At 40.6% G+C, this 15,337-nt stretch overlaps 1 protein-coding gene across 1 annotated transcript in view; it reads left to right on the top strand.

Annotated features, from left to right (window-relative positions):
- Positions 1 to 1,975: 1,975 nt before the first annotated feature.
- The window catches only part of LOC308645277 (sodium/glucose cotransporter 1), a gene marked incomplete at both ends in the record, with an annotated part of 70,089 nt that continues 56,727 nt past the window's right edge, over positions 1,976 to 15,337 (top strand). Inside the window, 2 exons of the mRNA XM_081287336.1 lie at positions 1,976 to 2,110; positions 8,217 to 8,288. Of these exons, the coding sequence (XP_081143462.1) occupies positions 1,976 to 2,110; positions 8,217 to 8,288 (207 nt within the window). The remainder of the gene's footprint in view (positions 2,111 to 8,216; positions 8,289 to 15,337) is intronic.

Consider the following 15,337-nt stretch of genomic DNA (forward strand, 5'->3'; position numbering starts at 1 on the left):
GATGAACTTGTTTATTTTGTTTATTTACTTTTATGTGATGCTGAGGATTGAACCTAGTGCATCACACATGCTAGGCAAGCACTCTACTGCAAGTGCTCTACAGCCCCAGACACTACATATTTGAGGACTGCTTAGGAGGAGCTCCTGGGCTGTCAGGAGAAGGCAAGGACTTTGCCTGGCACAGAGCCAGGTGGAAAAGCTTTGCTAAATGCATGAATAAATTAATAAAGGAACGTGGATGAAAGGAGAGTTGCTTCTTGCTGTGGTTGACAGCTAAACTCTAAGTGTTGGAGGCATCCATGGAGAAAGCTTCTACTTGAAAATTTCTTAGAAGAGGAATTCCTGATCTTTCTGAACAGGCACCATGCTGGGCCCTGAACATAGCCTTATTCAGTTTATAGTCCTGGGGAAAATGAGATGAGCTATATGGATGCTGTCTAAATAATGATTTTCTTATTACAACTAAGGTGGGAAGAAAAAGTGCTGATGAGGGAGGAGAGGAAGCAGAACTTGGAGACAGCAAGGTGCAAAGGAACAGTCCGTTTACATTTGGGCAGTGAATGGTTGTTAGGGGGGACCAGGGAGGACCCAGGGCAGAACAGAGTCCTAGTAGGATTTATGCGGTCCTTTCTCCTCCCTGTATTTTCTCATCAGAGCAAGGCTCTCCTCTCCCAAAACAGCCACTTTTGGTTGCTCTGAGGCCTTCAGGGTCAGCCCTTGAGAATGTTTCCAAGTATCCCTCTGAAAGAGTCCCTGGCCTGACCTGGGTTGCAGGGCCAACTCTGCCACTCCCTTACTGTGTGACCTTGGATAAGTCATGCTTCCTTTCTCAACCATCTCTTTTCTGAGCCCAGGGTGTGGCTTAGACATGTGTCTCCTAATGAGGAGGCTGAGTACCCAGGAAGTCTCAGGATCTGATGAGTTCCTTGGAAGGGATTCTTTCCTATTGTCCCTTGTGAGTGATTCAGAAGGGGCACAAAAAACACAGCAGTTGTCCCTGAGTATCTGGGTGGTGGGCTGTTTCCAATTCCCTTATATAAAATGACATGGAATTTGCGAATAACTTATGTATATCCTCACATATGTATTAAATACTATATTACTTATAATATCTAATAAAATGTAAGTTTTATGTAAACAGTTGTTATACTGTATTGTTTAGGGAAAATTTAAGCAAAAATTCTGTACTCTGGATGCCAAATCCTGGGATATGCAGGCTGACTGTACCTGGTGAGACACAGAGTAAGGAAATGCTTCCCTTCTTCCAGTCTCAGTGTCTTCCTCCTATAGGAGGGTAACAGTGTCTTTGGGGGCTGTGGAGGTGGAATCAGGAATGTGAGTGACTGGCTATGCCTGTGGACAGGGATTATGATTATGCATCCAGCAAGTTCCCATTTCCCCAGAATGTTCTCCACCAAGACCAAGAATTTGGCTGAGTTTCTTAGAAGAGCTCTGTGCCCGTTTTACACATGGAGAAGCCAGGTCCAGAGAGGTGCTGGGACTTGTCCAAGAGCAGCAGTTGGCAGGTGCTCTCAACAGTCTCTAGGTCCCTGGCCCCAGGCGGTGATCCCTCTATTAAGCCACTCCTGCTCTGTCCCAGGTGGAATCCCATGGCAGGCCAGGCGTGGCAGCCTGGTGGTTTCCCGCTGCTAAAGGACCTCGGCCTTTGTGCCACGCGGGCACCACCTCCTGGCCGGCCCCTCCCTGCTCGAGGGACAGCTTTTACCTGTCCTGGACGACACCGCCCCGCCAACAGCTCGGCTGACTCCTCATTCAGCACTCCAATCTTGGTGCTGCTGGCCGACAGTGCAGAGCACCTGCAACAGCAGCAACAGCAACAGCAGTGCAGGAGCTTTGACTCACCGCCCGGCTGCCCCTCCATCGCGGATCCCCTCCCCCAGGGCTGATAATTAACTCGGAGGCTGAATAAGAAGTGAGCAGTCCGGGTGTGGGGGAGGGATTTGCTGCCACCGCCATGGACAGTAGCACCTGGAGCCCATCGCCCACCACCACTGCTGCTCCATTGGAATCCTATGAGCGCATCCGAAATGCTGCGGACATCTCTGTCATTGTCATCTACTTTGTGGTTGTGATGGCCGTCGGGCTATGGGTATGTAGGGGCCCTGGACCAGAGCTGAAGGGGGGCGCACGAAGGGCTGGTGTCCCTGAGCTGCCAGGAGATGGATGCAGGCATGTGGGAAAGCATTGGAAACCCTTGAGAGGTGTTGAGGGGTGCGATGTGTGGACGGCAAGCAAGCATGATCTTCAGTTAGAGGGGTTCCCAGGGGAGCATCAGGAAAGTCAAGAGATTCCTGGGGCCTGTGAGCAAAGAAGGAAGGTGGAGGATTGCTGAGACAAGGAGAGAGTATAAAGGGCAGGAAAGTGCCAGGAGGCAAAGAGGGTCAACCAGGTGACTACTGCCTTATGTTAGTTAACCAACTTCAAATGGGAAAGAAATGGTGTCAAGCCAGAAAGTCACAGCCCCTGTCAGGCTCAGGTGCTTGGGGCAGTCTGTGGGGGAGGCTGACCCATGTCACTGCTCCTGGGGAAGGTTAAACAAGAGGCCTTTGCCAGGGAATCCCAGGGGCTGGAGCTAATTAGGAATGGGGAAGTTATATGGAGGAGGAGGAGGAAGACCAGAAAGTGCCCTGGTGCTGCAGAGAGGGAAGTGCATGTGTCTCCCCTTGGGACTCTGGGGACACACCAAACCAGAGAAACTTGTTCTCTGCATCCTGGAACTTGGAAAGTTCATTTATGACAGACTCTGGCACACCTAACACTAAAAGAGAAGGTGTTTTAAAAGCATGCAAATATTCCAGCCACTTTCAAGGGTTGTCCTGGATGGGGGTGACAGATAAGAGGCGGCTGCTGTGCCAGTCAGACCTATTTGTGTTGAGCCCTTCAGACTTAGAGGGAAGGATGGACACTAACCCTTCTATGGGCACTGAAACTTTCAGGAGTAAAAGGAAGTGTGGATTTTTAATTTTTTTTAAAGAAATTATAGGGTTGGTGTGGCTTATTCTTCCTCAATATTCTCAGCTTCCCCCAAAAGAGTGGGAAATATTCAAGTAGGAGCCAGAATATTGGCTTTCTCAGGCTTGAAACAAAATGACCAGGTAAGATAGCTTCCTATAGCCTCAGTTTACCCAAGAATAACAAAGGTACAGTTGCATCTAATCTTATGACTTCTCAAAGATATTGTGAGGATCTGCAGAGATGAATCTGCAAACTTTTATAGACTTTGGGAATTTTTTTTGAATCTCATTTGCCCTACAGGGTGTCACCCAGACTCTGAATAATTTGGTCTGTTAAGGAAAATGGGCAAAATGGTTAGCTGGGTAGAACATCTTTACAAAAAGCCACAAGACAGAAATAAATGCTAATCCCCAGTTTACAAAAGAGGAAGTTGAAACCCCATGTGGTTGTGATTTGCCTAAGATTTTGCAATACATAGAGTTGTTCCTGGAACTCAGGTTATCATGCCTCCTGGTTTCTCAAGGTATCAGGCACACTGTCACTGTGTCTGCCTTAATACTTCCCACTCCTCCCCAGCTTATATTCACTGGAGCCAAGATGTGAATCTATCACTTGGTAGCCATGCTATACTGCCCATTTCCCTGACAATCCCGATAATCTCAGTTTTGTAAACCAATCTCTTTAGCCCTCCCAGTACTACAGATGTTTACATTTTTTATGGTATTTGCACTTCTGAAATATCTGTGAATCGGTACCACTTGTCCTTTTAAATGCTGGTTAATGAGCCTGCTAGTATTTGTCGACATTTAATCTTCCCCCATTAGCAGTGCCCCTGGACCCTGATCATTTAACATGCTGAATTTCTTCCAGTCAAGACTCCCCTTTTTTCTATGAAAGGGTTAAGAGTGACTTTGGGATAGGCTTCTGACTCATGCCTAATCCCTGGACTGCACAGATACAAGGGTCCAGGCCCATTTTAGCAACATCCCTCTGTCACCATCCTGTCACTTCCAATATTCTTCAGTAGTTTCATATTCTTCCATCTGTGACTCACTAGATCATATTTGAGCTTTGGATTGTGGCTTCTTTGGTATTTATTTCCACTTCTATTTCCTCTCAGGTGGCTTCTTGGGGGACTTTATATCTTCTGAAAATGAATCTCTATCCTTTTCATGCTGGAACATTTCAACTATTCTCTAACTCTCTCTGGCCAGGGTTTGTTAAAATTATAGTCCATGAGCCAAATCTGACCCACACCCTGTTTTTGTATGATCCACAAACTAAAATACTTTTTACACATTTCTCTCTCTCTCTTTTTATCTATCTATCTATCTATCTATCTATCTATCTATCTATCTATCTATAATTGAATCCATAGGCATTTAACTACTGAGCAACACCCTAGACCTTTTTATTTTATTTTATTTTATTTTAAATTTTGAGACAGAGTCTTACTAGTTTGATTACAGCCTCACTAAATTGCTGAGGCTGGCTTTGAACCTGTGATCCTCCTTCCTCAGCCTCCAGAGACGCTGGGATTACAAGTGTGTACCACCACATCCAGCTGCTTTTCACACTTTCAAAGTGTCATAAATACAAACCAAACCAAAAAAAACAAAAAAACAAAACAAAACAAAAAATAGGGCAGCATGTATCCCACAAAATATTAAGTATTTACTATCAGGCTCTTTTTCCTTACAGAATAAATTTAATGATCCCTGTCTTATGTACTGAGCTGGAATGGTGTCTAATGCCTGAGCTGGAATGGTGTCTGGGTGAACCCTAACTTTTTTTTTATTTTACAGATTAGGATCAGAAAGGGTGGCTAGAAGTCAATCAGATGAATCAATATAGAGCTGGAATTAGGACCCAGGTCATAGATACCAAATCCAATGTTCTTCCCAATATTCTTTCTTGCCCCCTCTAAGACACTATTCTTTTTTGGAATACTCTCTCCTTTGACCTTTCAGCTGTGACAGTGACACAGTGACAGTGTCCAAGTGGTTCTGAGTTTCTTTTTTATGTATATATGTTCATAAAGATGAAACCTAAAGTTTATTGACTTCAATCCTCTTCATCTTATGCTTACATCTCTTCTTTAATCCATTTGTCAAAGTCACTTTGGCTAGTTGTCAACAGCCTTGACTTGAATACTTTCAGCAGAAAATCTTCCCAGTGGCCCCATGGCCATCTCTGAACAGCTCTGACAAAAAGGAGCTGGGACCCAGCTTCAACCTGACATCCTGGGGTTTCTCCCTTTTTTTTTTTTTTTTTTTTTTTTTTTGTTATGCTCTATGCAGGATGCAATGAGTGTGACTGTCTTGTTTTACATATCAGAAGGTAATAGGCCACACCTGAGTCTTCTCTCCAGGCCCAACATCTCCAGTTTCTTAATCTGTTCCTCATTTAAACTGAGGTTTAAAGTTCCTTCCTTTTGCTCAATGATGTTTGTATTCCATTGAGAAAACCAAACCAACCAACCAACCAAACAAAATACATTCTGAGTTAATTGTTCTTCTTTTGCTCTCACAGCTTGCCATTGTGAGTTTATTCTCTTCTAGTTGTAGGATAGAGCAGCAAATTTAACACTATGGTTTACAAAGTGAACCCTAGGACCTTGAAGTTTTTGTGCCTATCCTAATCATGATACAGTGCCTTTCCATGCATAAGGCATTTACTGAGTTCTATAGGGATTAAAAATTTGTAATATGGTAACACAAAGCAAAAGAACATGTAAGAACTTTGAACAAGGTAACTGGTGTTCTCTAGGTGATCAGAGGAGGGAGAGATTATTTTTGCCTGGGGAAGGGAAGAGTACATAGAAGAGATTTCCATGGGGGGAGTGTCAGGTAAGGTTTTACAGGGAAGGTGACATTTGAGAGGCCTTGAGGGATGGGTAGGCAGAGATGAGGAGAGGATAACCATGCTGGAGAGGAAAGGCCTTGTGGAGGTGCACCTCTCTTTACCTTTGGTACATCTCCAATATCTTTTCTGAATTACTCCAGCTCCCCATTCTAGACCCTGCCCTTACATTCTTCCTCTAAGCTCTTCATTTCTGAAGAACTGGGAAATCTTTGTATCTGGACCTCAACCTACTTTTCCTGTCTCCCTAATCACCTTCTTTGACTTCAGAATGATTTTTTCCTAACCCCCACTGGAGGTTAAGTCATTGGGATTTATTTCTATTTCAGCCCTAGTGACCTTCTTATGTGTTTTAATCTGTTGGCTCTCCTGTTACTCTCAAAACATTCACTATAGAGCCCTCAGAGTATGTTCAATGGGATGGAAGACCCTGCTAGGAGTCCAGAAAGCCCTGATGTGCTCTCCTTGGTACTGCCTAGCACCCAGGGATGCTCAACAAATCTGTTATTAGATTAGATGCATAAATGATCCTGCTTCTTAAAGGACTCTATTCAATACTTCTTTCCTGTGTGACAATCTAGCAATGAGTCATCCACTGCAGACTTGTTTGCTGAATGAAGTTTCTAAATGCCTGAAATGTCACCATCAGAGGTTAATTTCTTTAGACCAGTGATGCCTTTTAGCCTCATGGTCAGCTATGAAAACACAAACACATCAGGTGGGGCTAAGTCCCTATCAGTCATTAATATTTTCGGGGAGATTAGCAAGTGTCTGCTGAGAGAAAGCCAATGTCAGAAAAGAGGAGGGCCAGAGACAAGCCCAATTTTATGCTGAAAGCCTGGACCTGGGCCTGGGCCTGAGCTCAAACAGAAATAAGCTGCAGTCTCAGAAACAACATTCCAAAGAAGGCTTGAGAAGAGCTGGTCATCATGCATTAAACATACTTGTCATATTTCTCCTCCTAAGACTTCAGTGACTGTTTATTGCTTATGAATACAGCCTGTAACTTTTAGCCTGGCATTTGAGATCTTGGCTCACCTCTCACCACTCTCCCTATTCATATGCCTCAGTCAGGTTCAACAACTAACACTGTTTGCCATTCCTTCCCTCCCCAGCCGGGGTGTAGTTCCACCTCTGGATCACTGAACTCCTGAAATCCCCCTCCCTTTTCCTTTAACATTTGCTGAAATGCTGCCCACTCTGGGAAGCCTTTCCTCTTGTCCTCTTTTTAGAAGAAATTGTCCCCTTTCTCTGTATTTATCACATTAGTCACAATATATTGCCAAAGAACGATTCCAGCAAGCTCCTACTTACATCTTCAGGGAGGGATAAATTTGTATTGAGTTTGAATGTCTGTTTTTTAATGCAATATTTAGTATCAACATCTTGCAATCTTACAGTATTTTCTTTTTTGACAATAGCTTTATTAAGATACAATGCACATACCATATAATACTTTTCAAAAGCATGATATTTTATTTGGTACATTGATATTCTTGCAAGAAAGAGGTAAAAATTTCTATTTCCAAAAGGTATTGGAGGAGAGGAGAAAAGAGAGGTACTGGGGAAAAAATCAACTGAATTGTATTGTTATACCTTTTTGTGTGTATATATTTGTGTGTGTGTGTGTATACATGTATGAAAGCATGCATATATAACAGTAAATCTATTATGTATAATTATAATGCATCAATAAAAATTTAAGAGTTGCATTTCCTCCTATTTAATGAAAGCAAATAGATTCAGGTGGAGGGGCTTGATCAGAGCCAATTGCAGAGTGAGTTAGTGTTACCAGCAGCCTAACCCAGAGATCCTGCCTGGATCCTGATTGGCTGGATCTGGCCACCCACCCACACAATAGGCAAAATATGGAAAATAAAAAATGAATTTTTTGCAGTTTGGTCAAACTAGGAAGAAGCAGTGAGGTTGTTTATCTGCAGGACCCAGTGGTTATAATTTGTAGAAACAAAAGCCAGATGGCATACATATGAATATTTAGTTACCTGCACTAGACAGACTGAGGCAGGGGGCGATTGCCATCCTGTTCTTTGGCATCCCCCAGGCTAAAGATTTTATTCCCAGTATGAGGAAAGACACAATGCAGAAAAATACTTATCAGGAAGTTGTCATTAATTTCAGTTTGTTTCACTGGAACTAGGGGAATTGTTTAAGCCTTCTGAGCCTCAGTTTCCTTGTCTGTCAACTGTAGGGCCCTGCCTCCATCATCTAAGTATCGTGAGGGTCCAGGGGAATAGGAAAGCGAAAGAAGGCCAAAAAGTGGAGTGGTTAAAGAAAGTGCCAGAATGGGAAGGTATGTCCTTGGCTGGTAAGGTCATTCTTCTAGTTTTCTATTAAATTTTGGACCCTTTCTTCCTTAGGCTATGTTTTCCACCAATCGTGGGACAGTCGGAGGTTTTTTCCTGGCAGGCCGAAGTATGGTGTGGTGGCCGGTAAGTTTTTTTCTGAAATTCTATGTGCTGGGGGTATTACCTTTAGGAACCCATATTCTTCCTTCTTCCCTAAATTCTGGATATGGGTCACATGCTCACCAGGTCTCCTGAGCATTTATAATCTCTTGTTTTAATGGAATAACATTTAAATAAGTAATGGTTGGAATTCATCAAGGGATAAATAGAGGAAAAAACTTCACAAGGTGGGCAGTGTGGAGAAACAAGAACACACAGATGGAAGTATTCTTGTACAAATCTAAGTTTCCATTTCTCTATTTATAAAATGGAATTGATTATATTTACTTTCCAGAAGTGTTATGAGAAGTGGGGACCTCTTCTATGGTGGAAAATCTGTAAATAGAAGCTCTTTTGCTACCTCTTTCCTACTTTCTCTCATTTAAGAGCAATTTTATTGTCCTTTTCTGGAGCTATTTGTGGTACCTGATACATAGGAGACACTCACTGAATAAATGGAAGAAGAGACTTCCACTGTTTTCAATTGTAGTTCTTAACCTTTGGTGGATTTTATATTTTGCATATTTAAGCGTTTTTTTTTCTATGATACTTTCATACAGGCAGAACTAGCTCAATCAAAGGACAGGTGCATGGGGTGAGAGAGTCTAAGACATTCATCCCATCATATCAGCACAGGGTTCTGGCTGGGTTATCAATTCAACCCACTGACCATTTTGATCCAGAGTTCTCATTGAAGCAACTGATTGAACAATTTGTCCAAATGTCACAATTACTTGGGATTAAGATGTAAGTGAGATTGACTAGTGAAAAATGGGTGTAATGGCACATATATACAATGAGAAGGGATGACAGCCGTAAGTTGATTATAGAAAGAGAAGCAAGAAAGTAAAGACTGTCACTGTACTAATATATATTGCCCAGACAGGACTTCACAGATTATCATTACATCCTAAAGTTGGCCTTTGACCAACTATTTTAGAATGAATCTTGGTTATTCCTGAAGTAATTTCTATTTAAATTTTTTTTCAAGTAAAAATTCTATACATTTATAGTATGCAATGTGATGTTTTCACACACAAAAACACACACACGCGCGCGCACACACACACACACACACACTGTGAGATGATTAAATCAAATTTACTAATAGACTCATCATCTCATGTTTTTTGCAATAAGTGTATTTAAGATCTAATCTAGCATTTAAAAAAAAAAAAATATATATATATATATATATATATATATATATATATAGATGGACACAATACCTTTATTTAATTAATTTATTTTTATGTGGTGCTTTGGATTGAACCCAGTGCCTCACACTTTCAAGGCAAGCTCTCCCCCACTGAGCTACAATCCCAGCCCCTCTTATAGCAATTTTTAAGTAGACAATCTATTATTATTAACTATGGCCACCATGCTACTTATTAGATCTCTGGAATTCATACAACCCAACTGAAATTTTGTATCCTTTAACCAACAACTTCCCATCCATTCCCAATACTGTATGAGTCAGTGCTTGGCAATTACCATAATATTCTCTGTTTTATTAGTTTGACCCTATTAGATTCTGCATGTAAGTGGGATTTTAAAGTGATTTATATTTTATCTTTATGCTGGCCAAAAGTACTGGGTAGGTGCTGACTTTGTGATGAGTCCCTCGTGGTGGTCTTTTTTTTTTTTTTACTCCTTGTGGGTAGAAGCACACCTATTCTACTGCTTCCTTTCAGTTTTGTGTCCATGTTTTTTTTTTATCTTTTCATGTTTATAATTTGGTACTTCCTAAAAGCAGTGGCAGCTCTGATCCCAAAGTTCAAGCAAAGTTTGGGTATCCTTTCTGGAGCTGTCCTGTCCAATGTGGTAACTGCTAGTCACATAATCTATTTAAAATAAAATTAATCTTTTAATATGTTTTTGTATGCAATTTGCCAGAATTTTATTGAGAATTTTTGCATTTATGTTCATCAGGAATATTGATCTGAGGTTTTCCTTCCTTGATGTGTCTTTGTCTGGTTTTGACATCAGGGTGATACTAGCCTCATAGAATGAGTTTGGAAGGGTTCCCTCCTTTTCTATTTCACAGTGCCAAGGCAACTCCCTCAGTTGGCATCTATCTAGTGCATGGTATTTAGTAGTGCTCAATAAGGGGAAGCTTAGTGTTTCCCTGAAACTATTGCTGCTGATGTCTTAAATTTAACTTTTAGGTTCATTGTATGAATAAATTGAGATGATTTGTATGCATATTTACTTATATTCCTGCAAATTATCAATTCCAGGTACACATTGGCTGCATTTTAAAATGAATTTGTTGATTTTTCAGGAGTATAAATAAAATATGTATACACACACACACACACACACACACACACACACACACACGAATCATGTTGGGCTGAGTTTCAAAGCCAATCTGTGGCATTCCATACGTCAATTGACAATGTTTGTTCTCTCTTTGAGGTACATGATACATTTTATGATAGTTGGTGTCTTAGATGCATTAAAATATGGTGTTATGGTCTAGATCTAAAATGTCTCCCAAAGACTCATGTGTTGAAGGCTTGATTTCCAGTATAACAATGTTCAGAGATGGTGGTTTTGGGAAGTGATTAGATCATGATGGCTCTGACCTCACCAGTGGATTAATCCATTGATAACTGAATGAACTACTGGGAGGTGGTAGAAACTATAGGCTGTGGGCATGGTTGGGGGTGTGCCCTAAAGGGTATTCCTTGTCTCTGTCTCTGCTTCCTCATTGTCATTAACTGAATAACTGTTCTCCACCATGCTCTTCTGCCATGATGTTCTGTGTCATCTCATACAATGGAGCCAACTGAATATAAATTGAAATCTCTGAAACCATGAACCAAATACATTCTTCCTCCCTAAGTTGTTTTTCTAAGGTATTAGCAATGCAAAAGCTGACTAACACAAATATGGTTACATTCTTTTAGATGTACTTCATGTTTGTATTCAGTATGTCAAAATGTACTCTACTGTCATGTATAACTAAAAAGAACAAATAAAAAAAAACAAATATGGTTGCAATCTAAAGTGTTTTTATACTATGTTTACTAAAACACTTGGGCTCTGAAGAAATGCTTCAGGGGTGGTTTTTCTCCTCTTTACTCCCCAGCAACTCAGTTTTTATTTATTTTATATAAAGGGATTCAACTCACAGTTTGTTTGAGAACAACATTCTAGTGACATATCAAAGTTTAAAAACTGCTATTTTAGAAAAAATAAATAACCACAGTGATTTTCATTCTAGAATTTAAAACATTGTTTTTTTTTTAAACACATAGCGATATACACCTGTAAGAAGAAATTAGAGGAAAACATGGAAATCAAGAAAATACACATTTAAGAACTTTCTCTCCAAAACTGAAAAATTTAGAACATCGTCAAAACTATACATCTCAATTTCTCTTTGAAATATGATATGAAGTCAGTTCAAACCTGTCATTGTTCAATAAGTCCCTAACCAGAATATCAATTCTCAAATATGCTGGCCCAAAGACATTACAGAATCAAAGGCTCTCCAGAGCCTATATCTCTCTTGGCCTGCTGGCTGTGGCAAAAACTTTCAGTGGGGCCCTGTGCCCCTTCCTTCTGCCTTTTGCCCAGTTGTTTTGTGCTGTAGAAAGAGAATACAGCCAGATAAGCTTCTGAAAGATGGCCCAGGGAGATTTTAGGAAGGGAAGACTTGTGTTGACCCTGGGTTGATACTTGAGGCATGGAAAAGTCAGAAGAAATCAGCTCATACAATCTGAAAGGAGAGTGGATATAAGAGGCTGGTTCTGTGCATTTCTAGGATCTAAGGGAGCTTTGGAAAGAGTCATTATGACGTACTCCAGGTAAAAATTTTGCAACTCTAAAACAGGCCTCATTCCTAAAAAGTTAGTGAGTCTGGTAGAGGAAAGGAGTTTGTACCTTGGCCTACAAATAGAAGTGAGGGACAGTTAGCGGGGAAACAGCAGACTCCAGGGCTGAAATTACAAGAAGAGTAGCTTCCACAGAGAGCCAGGTGGGGGGTAGGGGGCTGCAGGAGTCTGAATCACTCTTAAAGCAACCCAAGCCAACTCAACTGAGTAACAGGAACCATAAAGTTGTACTTCTGTAATTGTGGACTGGTTGGTAGCTCAGGATTCCCTTTTTGGGGGGCACTTTGTTTGGGCACTTTTAACTAGCAGCTCCCTGTGTGCTGTATTATAATGATTATTTGAGGGATATGGATGATACGAATGCAGGAAGGCCAGGAAACTCAGGGGCTGAGTTTTGAAAGGGAATTTCCTATTCTTGGGCTATAAGCAGCAGAAATTACTCAGAGAAATAGGCCCCCAGGGAGAACTCTTGTTTTGGAGAGGAATTTGGTCATAATGATACATTGTCAGAGTGGACTCCATGGGAGCATGGGGCACAATAAGGCTGGACCAAACCCTTGGGAACTCTTTCTACTCAGAAGTAAGCATTCCAAAGGGCAGGGAATGAGAACTGCACAAGGGACCAAAGGACCTGACTTAACCAAGCCTTATGACATTGGGAAATTCATTAACTTCTCTAAGTCTTCAGGAGTTTCCTCTTTAATTTTAGGGGTCAGATGAGGAGTCTCAAATATCGGTTCTCAAATGTGCTGGCCCAAAGACATAATTACAGAAGCCAGAGGCTCTCCAGAGCTGGCATCTCTCTTGGCCTGATGGCCACAGCAAAAACATTCAGTGAGTCTCAAAGGCTCTTCCAGGACTGAAATTCTAAGATTATATGCCAAAGAGAGGGGGAAAGTAAAGGAAATGGGTATGGCCACACTAGTTCGTCAATTACCAGCAAAGACCATGGAGATTATAGTGTCTCTGGACAGCCAGAATTCCTTTTCTTCTTTTATTGTTAGAGAATTTACAGAAAGCATTATATCCCAGTGCCTTAGGGAAAGTGTTGGCAAACTTTTTCTGCAAAAGGCTAGATAGTAAACACTTTCATCTTTGTAGCTGTGAAATTTGTCACAACTACTCAACTCAGCTTTGTAGCACAAAAGTATCCATGAAATTAATGAATGGGCATGGCTGTGTTCCAATAAACTTTATTTACAAAAACAGGCAAAGGACCAGACTTATTGTTTTGAGAACATGTGTACAGTTTCAGAGTAGTATTGGTAGTGAGCCTCAGTAGTAGCTCTTTTACTTTTTCAAGTAGAAACTTTTCCCAAAGACTGTCACATCACTTATCTGATTGACTTTTCAGTGATCTAATTTGCAAGTATAATAAGGATGATGATTAACTCCATGGCCCAAGTTCACTCAAAGATAAGGACCTAGCTGAGCTAGGACTCCCTCTGTTCTTCTGGTTATTCAGGTCTCTTTCTCTTTGTCCTTTGAGAACATTTATGAGGGCCGATAGGTGTGGTCTAAAAGTTAATCTGAAAACCAAGAAATTCTTTCATTTAGTGTTGACCAGAGACCCTGATAGAAATTATCCCTGGAGAAAGAAGAGAGCTTCTTAAACTTTTAAAAACCTATGGAGAAAAATATACCAGATTTAACTTTAAGTCTCTAAAAGCTAATGATCAAACCAAAGTCTGGCCCCTTACAATGCCACTAAAGGACCCAAAGTGGGTCTTGTAAAAACCCGGCAGGCCCAATACAGGTGGGACTTCATGAATCAGAGAGAAAAGACCAGGAACTAGGCAAATGGACATAGGAGAGACAAGAGCCGACTAAGGGAGAAATCCCCAGGACAAAATGAGAAGGAAAGACAAGTAGTTTATCCTTCAAAAATCTTGAAGAAGTGATTTCTGCCTCCTTTTACCACCCAAGTCCATTGGGCCCTGTCTTCTTGTTGGGATTGCTTTCCACCAGTAAAAAGCCATCTGTGTTCTTTTTTATCCTAGTACCCTGTGATGAGGTCTAATCCTATACTTTTCATAATTTTTTTAATCCCTTACAATACCTGCTCCAAGACCTTGCAATGAAAGCAAGCACTGGAAATAGGAGCTGAATTTGAGAAAAGGGAGAGAGGTGAGGGAAATGTCTGCAAATCCTCGTGCTGGCCCCCCTTGGTGGTGTCATCTGAGAGCTCAGTCTGCATTCTCTTCTCTAGTGTAGGCATTGGTAAGAATTCAGGAGATAGGGAAGATGCAGGATCCAATTCAAAGTCTTTCTCCAGCAGGGCTCCAAATTTCTGTCCCTGTGCAGACAAAATGTTTTTTGTTGCTCTATTTTTTTTAAGTCTCATAATAGTAAAACTGGAAAAACAAGTCTGTCTTTAATTGGAGTATCCAATTTTGTTTTTTTGACCACTGTTGAAATTTATTTTTAATTAGCCACAACTCTCTTGAAACAAGTTGTATTTACTCAAAAATAAAGAAACAATGTTGGTTTGGAGGGTAGGCATTCTGGTAAATGATACTGTATCTACTATCTAATTTATGTTTAACTCTGGCATTCCAACACAAAATACCCAACAAAACAAAAATTCACATGAAATACACATACAGGAAAATATTTAAATCATTTCTATAGGTCTTAAAATATATTTTTTTTATTGAAGCCATGATTAAATTTATTTGCACACTAAGAAACCTTTAAATTCTATTACCATTTAAAGTTGAGTATTTTCTCAAATATTCATTAAACTTGGAACATCTACAAAATAATTTCCTTTAAACTCATTTCTAAAGGAAACTATTTTTACAGATTAAATGAAATAATAGTCATTATAGAATAAACCCTCTGATACCTGATGATAGTCTTCCTGCTGAGGCTTCCCTTCTTGTGGTACATTCACAGACATTCATTTCTTTATTATTATTATTATTACCATTTCTAAGTGAAGAAACCACAATTCTCCTCCTTATAACTAATAGTTTTGTCATTTTGATAGTTCTGCCATTCATTGGTTCTGTTATTTTCCTCATTAAACCTTAATAATTAATAAACAATAAATGTCAGCAGAGTCCATTGCCCATCCACTTTCTTCATAAAGCTTCCTCCATAAACTTCACTGTGGACCAAGCCAAGCCACCAGCAATCACCTCACTCAAGGTCTCCCACAGGTGTAGTCTGATGCCAGGTGCAGTG

Source organism: Spermophilus citellus (assembly GCF_964194105.1).
Source record: "Spermophilus citellus genome assembly, chromosome: 3".
Classification (NCBI taxonomy): Eukaryota; Metazoa; Chordata; class Mammalia; order Rodentia; family Sciuridae; genus Spermophilus; species Spermophilus citellus.